This window comes from Seriola dumerili, unplaced genomic scaffold, assembly GCF_002260705.1.
Source record: "Seriola dumerili isolate Sdu_G_001 unplaced genomic scaffold, Sdu_1.0 BDQW01000068.1, whole genome shotgun sequence".
NCBI lineage: Eukaryota > Metazoa > Chordata > Actinopteri > Carangiformes > Carangidae > Seriola > Seriola dumerili.
In genome coordinates this window covers 16,302,847-16,321,045 of record NW_019174323.1, presented here as the reverse complement: position 1 = coordinate 16,321,045, position 18,199 = coordinate 16,302,847, and the positions used below count along the sequence as shown (strand labels likewise).

Genomic DNA, 18,199 nt, shown 5'->3' with positions numbered 1-18,199 from the left:
CAGTAAATATTTGTGTTTGCTCAACCGGCTGTAATGGTGGACGACTGAGGCAGAGGAACGGAATTCAACTAGAGTGAAGAAATAGAGGAAAAACGGTCGAAAGTCTGCTTCAGAGCCAGCCGCCGCGAGTAGGACACGGGCTTCGTCGAAAATGGATGAACTCAAACATCAAGTCATGATTAACCAGTTCGTCCTGACGGCGGGTTGTGCGGCAGACCAGGCGAAGCAGCTTTTGCAGGCGGCACATTGGCAGTTCGAGGTAAAAAAAAGAAAACAGAAAACAGAAAACGATAAGGCTTTAGCCTCGGTGTCTAGCGGGGTGTCGTTAGCTACACGGCTAATGTTTATTTCTGTCCGACCGTTAGTTTTGACCGGACCTCGCCCGCGTGCCTCTCGCCACTTTTGAAGATCCAGTAATTCAACACAAAACAAAGCGTCAGTGTTAAGATATCTGCCCGTTTTTATGTGGCCGGAGTCGGTCCCACTCAAAAGCCAGAAGTTTTTTTGTTGTTGTTGCTGTATTTAAAGTAGATATATCTGTGTTTTAGCCAGACTAAATCAGTAGGGGACACACAGTCAATGCAGTAGGGCGAAGCGTACAGCCACCGTATCCAATTAGACTTTACTCTAGATTAAATACTATAATCCGACACATGACAGTGGTTAACAGGCGAGGCCAAGGGAGTGCTATTACGCAATAAAGATGACCGCCGTGTTGTTATCGACTAGCCTACAAAACAGTAGTCTGATACATTATTGTTTAGTCTGCGGTGAACCGAGTATAGATTTAGCTTGTACATTTCGTGTTCCTTCGCCGCAGGCTAGCGTACTGTTTGGGTTTTATTTATATCAACACTGACGCGACGCTAGGTCGAATCTCTTTGCCTTTGGCTGTGTACAATGCTCCTGTTCTGACATGTACAACAGTGGCAGCAAAATATAATTAATCCTCTCTGTGTTTTATTGTAGACTGCCCTCAGTGCCTTTTTTCAAGAAACAAATATTCCATATGGCCATCATCATCAAATGGTGAGTGCGAGGAGGAGGAGGGGGTGATGATAATGTACTTTTTTACACTATTAATTGAATGATATCAAACATAATTTTTTTAGATGCTATTTCTTTAAGGCTACTGTGTTGTATTGGGTGGGATGTGGGCCGATGAACAGCCCTTATAGGCCAGAAGGGATGATGTTGTACTAACAATAACAAAGCACATGTCGGCCATGTTGTGAGCTTCCAGAAATAAACACACAGGCAGGCATGCAGCCGCAGCAGCCACACTGAACTGAGAGAGAGAGAGACTGAGCGTGTGTGTATGTGTGATTGCATGGCAGATAGAGGGAGTGGGAATGATAAATGTAGATATATGAAATTCCTCATTCTTCATTATATCAACTGAGGTGCATAATGGAAGGTGGTGCGCCTCAGTTTCTGGGTAAAAGAGGAAAAAAAAAAAAAAAAAAAAGTCTATTTCCAGGAAGAAGACAGCTACCTCTCACAAATAGACCCTTGTGCTGTTGCAACTGCCTTGGGTAATTCAGTTGTTTCGCCCTGATTGGGTTGTTACTGCCCCCGACACGACACACATTGGAGACTTTTAGGAGCAGACAAATCAGAGAGGGGCAAGCTGGAAGGTGTTAGGGCTGTAGGAGACTCTCCGCACACACAGACACACACATATATACACACAGACAGGGGTTCGACATTATGAAACACTAGCAGTATTTGGGCTTTTAGCAGCAGCCCGCTTTGGCAGCACACAAGCCTTTGTTTGCAGCTGCATGCATGGCAGCATCCAGCAACAGCTGCCCTCTGGAAGAGCCTGACATGGATGCGAGGGGATTTTGGGTGAAATTGTTGATCATTTATTTTAGCTCTCTTAAAGCTCACTCTCTGTTTGTGTGTATGTGGCTCAGTGTCTGTCTGGCAAACACAGTCATCAAACTGCTAAACATTTTTTGGCTTTGCTGTTTTAGAGAAAAGGGAGAGAGACCGGGGGGAAAAAAGAGGATTTGATTTTTATTGCGTTCTTTGTGAGTGTGTGTGCCTTTTTATATCCTCAGAGTTAGCGCAACATTGCCAGTCATCATAGAAATGGCTCACGGTGAGATGAATCACTTCTATCACAGCTTTATTATAAGAAAGAAAGCCAGACCTCCTTTAACATCAGATCAGTAAATAAGAGCATCTCAGTCCTCTATTTAGCTCATGAAATGTGTCACTTTAATTTAGAGAGTAAACTGTCTGCCAAATATGGCTGAGCTCGATTGCTGCAGACACTGAATAATGAAAGTCAGAACGCGGAGCAGCTACGTGTGCCTGTGGTGTTATTGTTATAGGCATGCTCTTGCATAATCACAAGTTGACATTCTGTTTTTTTTGTTTGTTTGTTTTTTTGCATAATGCTGGCATGTGCGTGCATTTCAGTTTTTGCTTTCATACTTTACATGCATGCATTTGTATTTTGTGCATGCACACAGTGGGTGTATGTGTGTGAGTCACAACAGTACTACAGTAGGGCAGCGTGTCCAACCTTGCTGCAGCTTATCAGGCCACAGTGTTCGTTGGTATACAAATCTAATCCACTTTGCTCTTGCTCTCGCTCTCACTCTTAACTCCCTTTCTCTCTCTCTCTCTCTCTCTCTCTCCCTCCCTCATCCTTTCTCTCTCTCCTGTGCTCGCTCTCTCTTCAGTGTAGAGTAAGCATTAACTGCATTTAGTTACAATTCTGTTATATGTGATGTTGCGTCAGTGTTTTGTGTTAAAACACAAACTGAACTCATCCTTGAGATTGCTGTTTAGGCTAGAGGCCTCACCCCGACCCTAACAGCCCCCACAGATAGCCCGTAGACATGCAGCGCTTCGCAGCGTGGCACATTAGGACGTCATGTAGGTCAGTTAGTGGTTGGATGCTGTTCAGTGAGCTGGTTTATGGTACTGTTTTGGAGGCCCAAACACAATGTATGAGGCTTGAATGTGGGGTACCAAATCACTTTCCCATCTAAATTTGGAATCATGGGAGGAAAATTATCCTGCAAACAAAAGCGCTGTTGTTTAATAAATACACGTTAGCCCTAAACAAAAGCCTGGCTCATGAGGATTGGTTAGAAGTTACCATTCGACTTTGTTAATATGTTATTTGTGCTTTGTATGTCAGATGTTTATACCCTGTATCAAATATCAGATAGTGAGGTTAGTTGGTCCGCTCACCATTACAGTCTTGCATAATGCTGTGAATGCTGGGGGATTTAACTAAAGCTCTTGTCATTAACAATCCCAGACCGAGGGGAGTGCCATTGCTTTGGCACATGATGTAAAAGAGCTACAATCTCTGCACAGGCACGCATTCAAGACTGTTTATTTTTTGCTTTCTCGTGTTTGTGTACACTATACATGTTTCAGCCACATGTGAGTATTGCCATGAAAATATTGTCTGTTTATCTCTTTGTTTTTGAATGAAATCATCGAAGCTTACATCTATGTTCCATGATGGACACCCAGGCCCTAAGTTCAGTCCAACCTCTGCTCTGTGTTATGTACAACCCCTCCCCGTCTACTCCCAGTTTTCTCCTCCACACACACCCAGCCCACACAAACACTGCAACCGCACCACATTCCTACAGGATGCAACGTTCGCACCGACCCAAAATGGACCCTTTCACAGCAGAAGGGGGCCGGTATAACTAAAAACACAGCCCCCTGTCTCTGTCTTTACTTTGTACACTCTCACTCCTCTTGCCTCCCTCCTCTCTCTCTCTCTCTCTCTCTCTCTCTCTCTCTCTCTCTCTCTCTCTCTCTCTCTCTCTATTTACAGACACAAAACATGAGGCTGTGGAATTCAATTTGCCGTTCTTGTTCTTGTTTGAGAATTTTATCACAGTGTCCTTTCCTCGTCCACTTGTTTTAGCCTCATTCTCAAAGCAGCTGCCACCTTCAAAACGGAGTGTCAGCATGTTCGCTCACACTTGGAATGCACAAAGTATTTCTGTTGCTTCTGGCTGTTTGGTGCTTTTATCAAATATTATGCACACAGTCCTGTACCCCTGCCTTTATTTGTTTTCATACACATACTAGGGATATCCCAAGCTCATTTTAAGGGATTGACTATGTAAAGTCTGAGCTATTTCTGATTCCTTGTTTACAATATCCCATTACATAGCTGAAACACCAGCTGTCCAAAATACTCTTCCACGTTTACTTTGTCACTTTGATGCAGAATAATAATAATAGACAGAAAATCACTGGTCATTTGTAGGCAAAACTACCTCAAATTGTTTCTTGTGCACAGAAGAAAGATTCCCTCAGAACTAATAGTTTCTTGTGTGCATGAGAGAGGTTTTCTTCAGTCATGGTTTTTGAGTGATCCGGTCCGGACAGTGTATCAGCTGCCTGTCTTCAACCGTCTCCGTGAATTTGGAAGGAAAAAACACTGACACATCACTGTACGCTCATACCAATATCAGTGTTTCCATGATTTATATCTCTCCATGTGGGGCACATACAGCCACAATAAAGTGAATGAATCCTCATGTTACCACAAGAGGAGGAAGTAGCCCAGCTGGATGACTTCCACTGCCGTCTGGGAACATGTGACCCCCCCCATCATGTGACTAAGCTGGGGAAACGAACTAACTAAGCCACAAAGCCTGGGTTACGCATGTAATTTTCTGTCAGCGTTATGGCTAATAAAGAAATTGCAGAGGTTGTCATGTGGCAGGCCTGCAGTAAAGTCAGGACTGTGGTGTTGAAAAGTATGTTGTCTTTAGTAGGTCAGGGTAATAAAAAAAAAAAAAAAAAATCTCCACAAGAAGTGTTTCACATTCTCCTTTCCCTCTTGAATCATATCTTACTTTATCTCTGCCTATTGTTTTCACTTTGATATTCTTGTCTATTGAAGTAAAAACAAAGAAACACCCTCCCTCTTTTGCAAAGTCCTGTTAAACTGTAAGGAATATTGTCCTGATTGTGTGGCTCTGGCCTTTTTCCCATTTCTTCTTATTTAAGTGATCCAATTAGCTAAATATAAGCTGTAACTCATCTCATCTGTATCCATTCAAAGACGTTTTAATGTTTCCTCCTACTGCCGAACACAGTCGAGCCTGGCCCACATTCTGCAACCCACAGAATCATGAAGAAACAGCTCCACGGTTTCAATGATAGCTTTTTTTCCCCTTTTATTATGCTGTAATTGCCATTCGTCACCAGAATCACGCACAAGGTGAATGAAAGTAGGATTTTTATGAAGGGCAACCTTCAGCACCGACTGCTCGGCAGTGTGACGTTGCAGAACAGCGTTGGGCACTGCGGGGCAAGTGATAAAAAGTGGGCGTGAGGCTGTTTAAAGGCTGTTTCCTGGCAATATGAACACCCACCAAGAATAAGGAGGAGGGTTTGGTGTATGTGTGTTTCTGGTAACTACAAACATTTTGGTTTTGGTGTCCGGGTGTGGCTTAAAAACGGATTCTTAGAAATCCAAACTTTTCTTATTCATGTGAGATCTCATCTGACTGAGATTTGAAGTGTGTGGTGTGCCCACGCAGAAGAGCAAAGGTATAATTACCTTCATAAATCATGGCATGAGAACACAGACGACTCCTACTTCTCTCTCTATCTTTACTTCTATCTGTTTATCGTCACAGACGGACTAAAGCTAACTAAAGTACATAAAGGATACTTGGATTCTTAGATAGCAGGGAGGAACTGATGAAAACAAGTGTGGAAGGGTGTTTGGCCAGCACTAAGGGTGAAACAGGCTAATAGCAGGGCAATGCCAGGTATTTGAATAGAAGATACAATAACTGGGTTAAAACAGAGCTGCTCTGTGTCTCTGCCACAATACAGACAAGGTGTTCTCTGTCCTGCTGCAGACTTTACTTACAGGAGTTATTAAGTACAGAGTGAGGTGAAATCCAGTTTATTTTTTTTCCCCAGTGTTTGGGTATTTGAATGTGACTTCATGAGTATGTGTGTGTGTGTGTAGTTATAATACCCTGGGTGTGCATGCAGCAGTGTGTCTCAGATATCAGAGTTAATCATGTCTAGATCTGTTAATGTTGTTAATGGGTGTGCATGTATCTGTGCCCGGATCTATGTGTGTGTGCCTGTGTGTGTGTGTGCCTGTGTGTGTCTGTCTGTCTGTCTGTCTGTCTGTACCCGCGTTACGTATAGCCATGCCAAGCAGTTTGCCACATCTGAAGAGGCTTGGCCTGTGCACTGCGTGTTCCAGCGTGTTGCCCTGCATGTTTCCAGGAGCACAGCTTCCCAGAACCCTAACCACACACACAAAGCCATGTGTGCAGACACAGACGCATACACACACACACACACACATACACACATACACACATACACACACAGGAACTTTGGCTCAAGGGACTCAGGGAATGGGAATCCATGTGGGATGGCTGCGAGGACCAGATGTGTTTATGAGCGGTGGAGTTAGATTGGGTTTCACACTGATTCTTGGAGTCACTGAGTACACTCAAAGACACACAAGGGGTGAGGCCTATGGCTCAGGAAACACAAGCAGCACATGGGAACCTTTTCTGTTGCATGAAGAGACAGGGTTGTAACATTATGTCTTGCAAGCCTGTTTGCTCAGGTTAGCTGTGACGCTGTAGTCAGGCTCACGTCAGCTGGCTTGTGAGCGCCGGCCCGCTGGTACCTCGACCTACAATTCCTGTGCTGTCACCTTCCATAGCCTCGTCCATCCCTTTCCTGCTTTCCTGGCTCACATTCATGATCCTTGACACCTCACCAGTCCCTGAGTGATCATGTTCACCCTCACCTCTGCTCTTCAATTACTTCTCTTATTTTGGATAATATGTGTACATATAAACACACACACACACATGGGCGGGGCTCCAAAAGTGTAGGGTAACTTTTAGACCCCTGTATGTATATATATATATATCAGTGCAATTCACTTCAGAGATTCCTGATCTGTCACAGGAGGCAGGATGAAACCTATTTGATTATTTGGGTTTGAGAAAGCAGCGTTTGACCTGTTGCATTTTGAATTTAGGAATCGCCTTGAACAACCAACTATTTGTCTTTTTCTTTTTTTTTTCCATCCTAGCATTTGTTGTCATCTGTGCAAGCGCTCCAGTCAAGATTGGGTATGCTGCTGTCTCAGATGAATTACTCAATTTGCCTTTTGTGACAGCAGCACTGAGAAATTTTCATTTGAGATTTCAAATATTTCAGATAGTGTTCAGTGGTTCAGATTGAAACTGGAAACTGACACAGATTAGGAAACCTAACATGCGTGTTGCCTGTGAGGTGAGAGACAAATTCATTTGATCCGCAGTGTATGCATAGCCTTAACAAAGATATGTTGGCAAGCTCAAGCTGAATGTTTGTATCGTAATCGTGTGTTGTTCTTCCTCACGATGACCTTTGGCCTAGTAGTTTCTGTTGCCAGCCTGTTACCAGTCGACAGGCCAAACCCCTTTTTTCTAGATACGAGTGGGCCACTGAACACCTATTGTTAGCCTGTTAGCCATTGTTGTGAGCAGTGCAGTGTGTGCAGTTGGTCGAATGGACCACATGTTCCACTCAGACCCAGTTCTCCTGTCTTCCATCTTTAGCTGCTTTCTTTTTTCCGTTTCGGTTCCTTTTTTTTTTGTCATACCTTCTGTCTTTTCTTTCTCATTCTCCTTCCTTTTTAAATATACAGTGTCTGAATACATGCGAAAACAGAGCACAGCCTGGCTAATGATCAACCGAGTCCCCCGTGAGCTCAAATCCTGCCATGACCCTGAGTGTACACAATATTAACTCACACATAGACATACACAGACTCAGCTGCGAGGTGGTGGGTGAGGTCGAAGGAGCGAGGGGTCAGGGGTGAGGAGGGGGACGGTCACTGGAAACGTTCAGTAGCACCTGTCAGCCGCTTTCATTTTGTTTAGGAAAGAAACATCAAGTCCTGACATCCAGCCACTCCCCCCAAAAAAAACGTGACTGTCTCCTCCATGTCGGTGAGCTATGTGATGGGATAATAAAACACAGACGCACAGAGTTGCTCGTCAGGTTTCCGTATGATGTGGTGACACTAACTGCTGCCAAACCTCCAGTACGTGTATGAAGGAATGGCAGATTTTTATTGCACAGCATGGAGAGGATGTTGGCAAACAGATGGATTAGAAGTCCTGTTTTTAATTTTTTTCCTCCTTACAATAAATTACCTGAAGTTCAGCATGGAGTATCTCTGAAATATGTAGAAGTATTTGCAGTTGATTTGTTATTACACTTTATTCCGACTGGTCTGATCTGTTAAAACTCTGAATTTATAAGTTTTTTTAAAGTCAAAATATTTAATGATTTTTTTAAATAGGTCGTATGTTCAATTTCAAGAAGCAATAAAAAACATCCATGTATATATAGTATATATATATTTTACCTTCCCAAGTGTACAAATACACAACTATTATTTATAACCAAGTATTATTATTTATGACTCATTATCTCTGTTAGGGTTAGCAAAGTTGGCACGCCACACTTGTTAGTAGGTCATGGTTGCATTGGGATCCAACTGCAGAGCTGCAGCTCCAAAACAGAAAAAAACAGTGCCAGGCGACATACGCACCATAAGAGCACTGTACTTAAATATTTAACAGGCAGGAAGAATCATGTACAGTTAATGCAGTGATGGTCTATGCAGCCTGCCCTCTCTCTGTCTTTATTCTGTTATCCTCTGTCGTGTTGTTTCAGCACCTGTTTTACTCACAGCTCTCCTCTTCCACCTGTCCTCTGTTAACTTTAATCTGCCTCGCTCCTCCATTTAACCCTGATTTTCACAGTCCTCACAGGGCATCAGTCAGAATCAGCCCTACAATTATATTAATGACAGTAAAGCAATAGTATTAGGCTGCAGTCACATTTGCAGTTTGCCTCTTGTATGATCCATAAATGGGAAGGTTTATTTTGTGGCATGTGTGTTTGTGCTTTTCATTTAGCTTCACGCTGCCAAACTACAAATAAGTCAGGCCTTGAATGTTAGTATTCGGACGTCACATGGACTCACAACTGGCCTGTTTATTGGACACAGTTTTGGTAAACTGTCATCTGTTGAGGATACAGATATGCATATGGGAGTCAAAACATCCCATTCCAGTTCCTGTAACCTTAGCTTAACACAACAGACCTGCCTCTGCTCTTTGCCAGTGAATTGATAGATTGTGGAGACATTTCATATCATGTTGAGGCCAAGTGTGACATCAGTTTATCTTGTTCATCTTGGAGTTCAAGCTATGAGTACTTCATAGCAATCAGAGATCAGCATTCGGCCCACAAAACGTTGCGTGTTGGGGGTTCATGTCAGCTGTTCAGATTGCATTACCAGCTTTAACAAACTGACAGAGAGCTGTGATGTCAGTGTTGCCTGGTTTGAATGGCATCGTTCTTACGTGCCCAAACAAACCAAATCAAAATAATTTATTTTTCAGAATGCATTCAAACTATTTCCAACATGCTGTGAATGTGAACGTGAATGCACCTCAGACTAGTTCAGACCTGATGCCAGTGGAAACAAAGCATCTTCCCACACAATCCAGCACTTAACACCAGTTAGTAGAGATATAGCCACCAGTCAGTTTATGTCTCATCTCTTTTCTCTTTTACTTATTTTGAGTGTGATTACATTTTCCTTTTTTCGCTGTTGCACAGCTTTACACCTCTGAGCTGTGTCCTGTACTGTGTTCAGCAGCTTCAGTGGAAAACTTTTTGCCCAGCGTTATGAGGTCATTCAACGTTGCTGGAAGACGAGCAATGAGACCCATCGACGTTGAACAAGAGGCTCAGAGAGTTGAGGCCTGTTGAGCCGTGACATGGCCTGTCCTTGTGCAGCCAAACCAAGAGAGGAATGCTGTCATAAATGTCCAACAACAATGTGGAGATGTGATTCCAGGAATACCACACATCTGTCTGAGATCATTTTAAAAAAAAAATATATGGAAAGTTAATTTCTCTGTGGGAAAAAAAGGTGTGTCAGTTATATTTTTTTAACGTGATGTTGTGCTCTATCAATTGTCAACTCACACGTCGTTGTAGTATGGTGTCTTCTTTTAAATGAGGACTGATTTGACCCAGTTGACTGCCACATTTTTATGAGAATCCAAAATAGTAGCTAACAGTAAAAGGTCTGGAAACATGTGGAAGACCTTATTACAGTTATGCATAACCAAACTTTTTAAGCTGAGCTGTAGGTGGTTAAACATCATACATTGCCTTGAGGTTTAAAGAATTACAAAATAAACATTTTGAAGTGTGCGTGCCTGGTGGCTTTACTACAACAGTCAAGCCACCAATGCAGGCACCTAGTCTTGTTTTTACAGTTGTAGAGCTTGTTTTATTTTGCAAACCGATAGACTTACTGGAGTGAAGACACATTTCCTGACAGCTTTCTCTGCCCAGTCACTGCTGGCGTGTGTTGTTTTGAATAATACCTAAATTTCCACAAATCAAATTTCCTAATCTTCAGGAGTGAAGTAACTGGCTTAAAGGAAGTCCAAAACCAATTTTCAGGCCTGACACACACACAACTTCATTTGTTTTTAGTGTCAGACAAGTGTCATTTTGTGTCAGAGTATTATTATAAGCTATAAAGCAGAATTCATCCTGCTGAAAGTCAGTTTTCTATCAGTATACATCTTAGATTGCACAGCAAGATAAATGTTATAATCCAAACAGAAGACACAGTTTTAGTACGACCGTGGGCCCGAAGACGGAGACGTCAGGCCGCATGTTTCACCGCCGTTCTCGTGTCTCACAGATCCCTCAGCACAGTTTGCTCCAAGCGCTGACACAGAATGTGTGAACTGTTCAAGCCGCAGACAGAGGAGGGAGAAGAAGACGGGGAGAGGGAAGTGAGAGGAAGATAGAGAAGGGAGAGAAAACAGACGTGTCGTAGGTTCAGAATCATGTTTGCAGCAAAGGGAGAAACTGGGGTTAAAAGTATTATTTTGTAAATTTTAATGCAGGCAACTATAAATATGAAAACACTACAAAACCTTTGAGCCTTATTTAAAGTAGATTTTTTAGCAAAGAGATTAAGTTTGAATAAGCAGTGATGCAGACCTGGTCCTAAAGTGCCGTTGCTTGTGTATTTATCTCTCTGTTTGACAGCATAAAACATAGCCAACATTAGCTGGAACTAGACAACAGTAATTTGCTTGTCATGAATATAACTTTTTTGGTCAATAAGAAAGCTAAATTAATGGAAACAAACATTTCATTTAATGCTAAACTTGGCTTAAATTTCCTGTGACAGCTGGACGGAAACATCCAGGAAGTATGAAATGAGATTAATAGGAGTGTGTGTCGTGTGTGTGTGTGTGTGTGTGTCGTGTGTGTGTGGGTGGGTGGGTTGGGTAGAAGCACTGAGGTAAACCCTTGAATGCAGGAGGTCAGTCTGGGTCACCAGAAGTACCTGGACCCTCTGCACAAGTATGCACGAGGATAGAGAGATTCTCTTTCTCAGGCCGGCACGTACACACACTTGATGTTTCTGAGGAATGTGGTTGGTTGGACTGGAAATAACTCCAGCTCATCTGTGTTTGTGGACAAACATGCGCACATACACACAGACACGTATGTACACAAACGGAGGAGTGTTTAAGGTTTGTGGAGCCCCACCGCTGGCTCAGGACTGGCATGTTTAGAGTGGTCGCTGCCAGTCAGCCTCTCGTTCCTCGTGCTGCGCTCGGCAAACAGACTTGAAGAGAGGGTGGACAGGGCCGGGCCGCCGCGGCCACAGAGCCAGGCCTTGCCTCAGCCTCGTCCCGTCAACAGGAGATCTGTGCTGCTTCCTCATAACAACCGTCCCCATGGCAACCGCTCTCCGTCGGCTCTGTTTTGAACACAAACTGGCTCTCGCTGTCTTTTATTTCCTCCGTCTCTCCATCTGTAGATCTTGAACAAATGGCTGCTGTAACACACGGTCTGTTGTATATGTTGCCATGAAGGACTCACGTTGATAAAACAAGTGCTGTTAACATCTTTTTCTAATTGTCTGACGTAACAGATATGACCTGAATGATTGTTCTGGTGCTGTTTGGACTGGGAAAAAATATAATATATATATATTTAAAAGTATTTTTGCTAAATGATCCTGCAGGATTTTTAATTAACTAACAAAACCCACAGCCAGCCATTAATTTGGGTTTACTGAGTTAACGCTTCTCAAGTGACATCATAGTGTTTTGGAGAAGAGAAGACACTTTACTGTGTCACAGTAACCTCTATTTGAAAGCAAGTTTACCTCAGCAGACCTCTCACTTCGTCCCTGAACATTACTGAACTCGCACATGCTCACAAAACAAACAGTAGCTGCATATACTTTTCTTTCTTTCCTGCTCTTTGCTCTTTAGCTAAAATTTGCCTGCAGATACTTCATGACTGATTATCCATGATGGAGCCTGACAGTTTTTACAGATTTTTATTTCCATTTCATGCCAAACATTTGGGATCACAAAACGTTGCTATTTATCACAACATGAACAAACTTGGCCACAATCTCAAATATCTGTTACAACACTATCTGTATACTTTTAAATGACTTATTTATATTGAAGAATACCAAGTAAATTGGACGATTCATAACCAATGAAAGCAGAGAAATGGTACAAGGCCAAAAAGTATCCTGACTAACTGGCTCATTTAAATGTATGATTCATATTTACAAAATTAGTTTTTTTTTTCTTATATCTTAGTCTTGAGCAGTTGCAAGTAAAAAAGGGCAATATAAAAGAATTCAACTTTCTATATCAATGAAGTGGAACAAATAGAAACATGTACACACATGTGCCTGCTTTATTCCATATCAGTTCAATAAGTCAGCTACACATATCTCACATGGCTCTCACGCCATATTGCCTTTATGTAGGTGTGATGCACCTGCAAACCCTCTGTAGACACTTTACGTTGTGTGCTTGTATGTGTTTTTCTCAAATAATTATTAACCTTCATGTTGTGACTGCAGATAGCCCACGTGCCCGTCAGTTGTGCAAGAGCCAGTTGGATTTGAACCTCAATCTGCACGCAGCAGCATCAGCGTCAGCAGCTCTTTGCAGTATTTTTCTGTCTCGGTGCAGCGAGAATTAATCTGCTACTCAGCTGCTTAATACACACAAAGGGAAAACACACAGTAACCTGCTTCCTCCGTGTGCTGCACCAGAGCTGTGTTTTAATCTGTGTGGAGGAAATCCTGTGGAGCTTTTTACCTCAGGTGTTGTTTTCACTGTTCTGACAACAGACAGGTCATGTGCTCCAATACTGTACTTAAAGAAAATATATATAAAAACATAATCTATAATGGCAGGCATAATTTATATCCTATATTTGTGTCTGATTTGTAGAAGATATGTTGTTTCTTTGTATGTGCAGTGGTGTCCAGAAGTCTGAGAGTAAGGAAGGTGGTCTCAGACTTTTGGACCCCGGTGTTACAACAGTGATGCTGACAGTTCTGGACTCTGCTGAAGCTTCTATCAGCGACAAAGTGTCAGATTAGCAGTCAGATCCAAACTCTGACAGCCTGGCACTGAGAGGCAGCTGCTGCGTCTCTGGACCCGATCCTCTTCCCTGTGGGTCGATACCGTCTGCGTGCCTGACTCTGTCCAAGGTCTCCTGCGCAAACAGTCACACACATGCAAACACATGGAGGTGTGTTGCGTTATTTCATGAGTGAAGGAGTGTGAGGTGGGCATCTGTGAGACGCACACACGAGGTGTTTGAAGCTGGTTTTGTCGTTAGCCTCCCTCTGTCATCTTGCTTATTTTTGGTCTACTGTTTAAAAGTGAAGACAAGCCGAAAGATAAATCAGTACAAGAAGAAATGTATAGTCTACAAGCTGACTGCAGGTGTATACTTATACCTGCTTGTGTGTGTGTGTGTTTATGGATGAGTAAGTCAGATGCAGAGGTCTCAGTGGACAATACGAAAGGTCATGTGTCAGCGTTTTTGGCTTGTTTTCCATTCCTTGGCAGTAAACTCGGAGGCAGCAGGCCTCATGTATTGTTTTCTATCTGAGCACCACTCACACGGACTCGAACTGATCACGAGGTTTTAAGAAATCCAACCAGTCGCCTCCACCGCCAAGAACAGGAAGGATCACAGAGGTCGCTTCAGCATTCCAGGGTGTCTCTTTACCGCAGGAAACAGCCTCAGAGACATGAGCCAGCGTTTCCTGTCAGAGTGCACCGTGGACACGCTCACCTTTCATAACAGCGTGCCACTCTGAGAACCCCTGGCTCGGTCTGGCCCGGCTCAGCGCGGCCTCAGACCGCGTTTTCGCAGGACCAAGCCTGCAAGCCGCAGCACTTTTAGGGGGCAAGGTAGTCCAATTACACCCCCAAGGGTGGAGTGGTGTTCCTGTCACTCTGTTGTTTTTCTAGAGGCTTGCATGTGCGCTAAGGCTGCGTGCCTCAATCTGAGAAGCGAGGGTGATGGAGCCAAGGGTAGATTAGATAGCACAGGTCAGCCTGAGATCTGGTTGTCAGCAAGTGGACTGTTGTTCTCCAGCTTTTTTTTTTTTTCCTCTTTAGTGTGTTAACATTTTTTGTCCAGTGTTCATGTGTGACTGCAGCTGCTGTTCCCAGTGGTTGATTCATGGAGCCTATGACTCCCAATTCCAGAAAATCGCCCCCCCCCCCCCCCCCCCCAGCCCAAGACAAAAGGTTTTCTGGATGTTGTAAGAAAAAATTCTAACTTTGACGACACTTAGGGGAAAAGTGGTTAATAAAGGAACCACAACAATATCCAGGGTTGTGGATGCAAACTGCACAGTACATAGACTTTAATTTGAATCCAGACTCGTACTCTGTCCTGTCAGTTTTTCTTGAGTCATAAGTAAATTTGATCTTATAAAATCCTTATCCTGGGAGTTGCCAAGCTGTTTTCTTCCACTACTTATGCCTGGTGATTTAGGATTATTTTGCCATGTAGGTGCCTGCCCTGTTAGCCTCTCTCAGCCTGGGCTCTTATTTTTAGATGGCAAGCCTCCTGGCTAAACATAGCTCCACCTTTGCTTCCCTGTGGAATACAGTAGGTTGTTGTTTTCCTGATCACAAGTGGACGGGGGGGGGGGCACAGAAGAGGAAGAAGGGCATGAGGCAATGGGTGAGAAGCTGTGTTAGTGAGGATGATGATGATGATGAAGGCATGCTGTATTTGAACAGCCAAACATGTTGTTCATATGGCCTGTCAGCTCCAGGGTGGTAGGTCCAGTGCTGTTTTTGGCACACGGGTGTATTGTGTGTGCTCGGGGTGTGCCACTAAAGGAACTCCTGGCAGCAGAACAATAACAGCGCTGGCACAAAGGAGGGTCGGAGCAGGTCAGAGCAGGAATATAACAAGGCCAAGGAGGTGTGTGTCTGTATGTGTTTTTGCTTGTGTGTGAGTGTGTGTGTGTGCGTCCGCAATCTAGTTCTGACCAAGTTCATCTACTCTGCTAAATCTGATTGTACTTGAAACAGGAAGTGGATGTAAACAAAGGACTTTAATGTCATCATCAGGACTCTCTGGGGAAGCAGAGAGTGGGATTCCCCTAAATTCCCCTTCAGCTACACAAAACAGTCTGCCTCCTTTTAAAGCAATAACTGTGTTTTAAACACTGCTTCTTGTGAGAGATATTTCTGGAGGAATGTTCTTTTCTAGTTGCTACATTGGAGTCTGACCGGAATAAAATTAGATTTTGGCGTCGTAGCTGTTATCAAAGAGCAAAATGTCTGTATAGACTCACCAGTTCACAGTGACAGTCAATAATCAGACTGTTGTACACGAGGAAGAGATACTAATTTCCCCACTGATTGCAGTCTCAGTAAAACAGATTGTGGTGTCTGCTATGTCTTGTGACACAACCCACAGCTGGAAGCAGCAGGTTCACTGCATGTTGTCTGTTAAGTTATTATTGTCTCATTTTAATGATTAATGCGTTCATCTTTAATGTTATAAAATAGTAAAAAAAAAAAAAAAAAAAAAGCCAAGAGCCCATGGTGACATCTTTACGTTGCTGGTTATGATATATTGATGGTAATGATATAACCAGAGAGAAGCAGGAAATCCTCTCATCAGGAAACTGGCACCAATGAATGTTTGACATTTCTGCATAAAGAATAACTTCAGTGATTGTTATTATTTAATAGTCTGCAGATAATTATCTGATCAATAGACCCAAACATATTTAGTTCGCTGTCATAAGACACAAAGATTTGCCTGGTTTCATTGAGATTTGCCTGGTTTCATTGAGAGTTTTTTTGCTACTTTAGCCTAAAAGTCACAAAAAAGCAATTATCAAAATTGTTGCTGATTAATTTTGTATTGAATGACAAATGTTTTCAGCTCCTCAAGTGTCAGAAATAGTGAAAAAAAATGTTTGTCAAATTCATCTAGAGCCAGTCAACAGATATGTTGAAGTTACATTGACAAACAACAACAACAAAAAAGTGTTTATCAGTTGACAGATTTTTCACTCTAAGAATATAGAGATGTAATATCGATGTCTTCTCGGGGTTCCTGTTTTGGATATGCATTAATCGCTCTCTTTCCTTACTCATTCCCAGATGTGCACCCCAGCCAACACACCAGCGACGCCCCCCAACTTCCCGGACGCGTTGACCATGTTCTCACGGCTGAAGGCGTCCGAGAGCTTCAACAGCGGCAGCGGTGGCAGCCCCATGGCCGCCTCCATGGCCACCTCACCCCCGCCCCCCCAGGTCGGCGGCTGGGGGGTCTCACCAAACGTACCTAATGTGCCGCAACCTCCACAGGGACTCTGGACTCAGGGGCAGCCCCCCACGCAGCCCTGCCCCGCCTGGCCCACGGGCGTAAACCCGCACGCAGGCGCTGAGCAGAAGGCTAGTGTAGCGATGGAGGCTGAGAGATGAAGGGCCGCACGGGACTGAAAAGCCCCCCTTCCACCCCGGGGAGGGAAGGAAATAGGGTATGAAAGTGGGGAGGGTGGGAAGGGTGGGAGATGATAAGTGGGTAAAAATGGGTTTTGGTCTTTTTTTTCCCTAAAAGACGGATGGATATGGAACGAGATGGAAACTACGCAAACCAAGAAAAACTCAACGTGGACAATTTAAGAAGAGGAGAAACCAATGCAAACGTCAACGACAAAAATAGAAAAGAGAAAAAAAAAAAAAAAAAAAAAAAAAAAAAAAAAAAAAGATACGCACACACATAGTAATAAGAGAGCAACTGAAATCTTTGTTAGTTTTTTTCCTAAGTAAATGCATAGATAAGAGAAATATTATTGAACTAAAAAAAACAGAAATTTAAAAAAAATTGTCACGCCCAAGGATTCTGTGTGATGTTCAAGGACATTCAAGGCAGCAAACTTAATTTTCTGTTTTTTGTTTAGTTTTTTTTTTTTTTTTTTTTTTTTTTCATCTTTTCAGCCAGTGTTTTTGTGTCACTGGTGTTCTGTGTTTCTGCGACTGTCTGTGCTGCATGAGGAGAGAGGAACTTGCAATGCAGTGTTTTAGATTGACTCAAAAATCATCACGCACTTGAGTGTGAGTGTGTACGCATGTGAGCGGGTGGTCAAGTTTGTAATCAAAAATGTATACACACACACACACACACACACATATATATATTCTCACACATACTCACACATACACACAAATACACTAGGGTCTAGAAGAAACACCTCCATACTGTCATCCCCATCGTCAAAGGTGGGACTTTTCTTACCTCACCTGGTGGTCACCTGACTTCTTTCAGCCAATCAGGGATTCTTCTTAAACCAACCATTGCCGCCGCCGACACAGGACATGTTTTTAAAGGTTTTTTCTTAAAGGCAGCAGCCACTCTGGTTGATGCTACCTGATCCTCGCTGCGATGGCTTTTTCCTGACACAGTTTTAAACCTGGACTCAGACTACAACTGTCCACTGTATACTTTTTTTTCTCTGGAGATTTGGGTTATTACAAGAAAAATGAGAAATCATGGTTTAATGTAATATCGTTTATAATGCTAATTGTTCTGTTTTTGTTGAGAGGTTAAGGGAAGTGGCTTTGAACTTGGGTGGGACTTAAGCTTGATTTCTTTTTTTTCTTTTCTTTTCTTTTGGAAAGAGTGAATCAAACGCAGCTAAAACAGCTACAGATTTAAAAAAAACAAAAAACAAAAACAAAAACAACAAAAAAAAACAAAAACAAAACACGACTACTCCATCTTTGTAAACAGAATT

At 42.9% G+C, this 18,199-nt stretch overlaps 1 protein-coding gene across 1 annotated transcript; it reads left to right on the top strand.

Annotated features, from left to right (window-relative positions):
• Nucleotides 1-27: 27 nt before the first annotated feature.
• On the top strand, nt 28-16,950 carry ubald1 (UBA like domain containing 1). Its single transcript, XM_022742949.1, has 3 exons — nt 28-259; nt 970-1,029; nt 16,563-16,950. The coding sequence occupies exons 1-3, from the start codon at nt 152-154 to the stop codon at nt 16,884-16,886; spliced, it is 492 nt and encodes a 163-aa protein (XP_022598670.1). The 5' UTR covers nt 28-151; the 3' UTR covers nt 16,887-16,950.
• The last annotated feature ends 1,249 nt before the right edge of the window (nt 16,951-18,199 follow it).

What these genes read in the sequence shown, in the direction of transcription:
- ubald1 (XM_022742949.1), top strand. Translation starts at nt 152, where the DNA reads ATGGATGAACTCAAACATCAAGTCATGATTAACCAGTTCGTCCTGACG. An exon ending in CGGCACATTGGCAGTTCGAG is followed by an intron (nt 260 to 969) that starts GTAAAAAAAAGA and finishes GTTTTATTGTAG; the next exon opens with ACTGCCCTCAGTGCCTTTTT. An exon ending in ATGGCCATCATCATCAAATG is followed by an intron (nt 1,030 to 16,562) that starts GTGAGTGCGAGG and finishes ACTCATTCCCAG; the next exon opens with ATGTGCACCCCAGCCAACAC.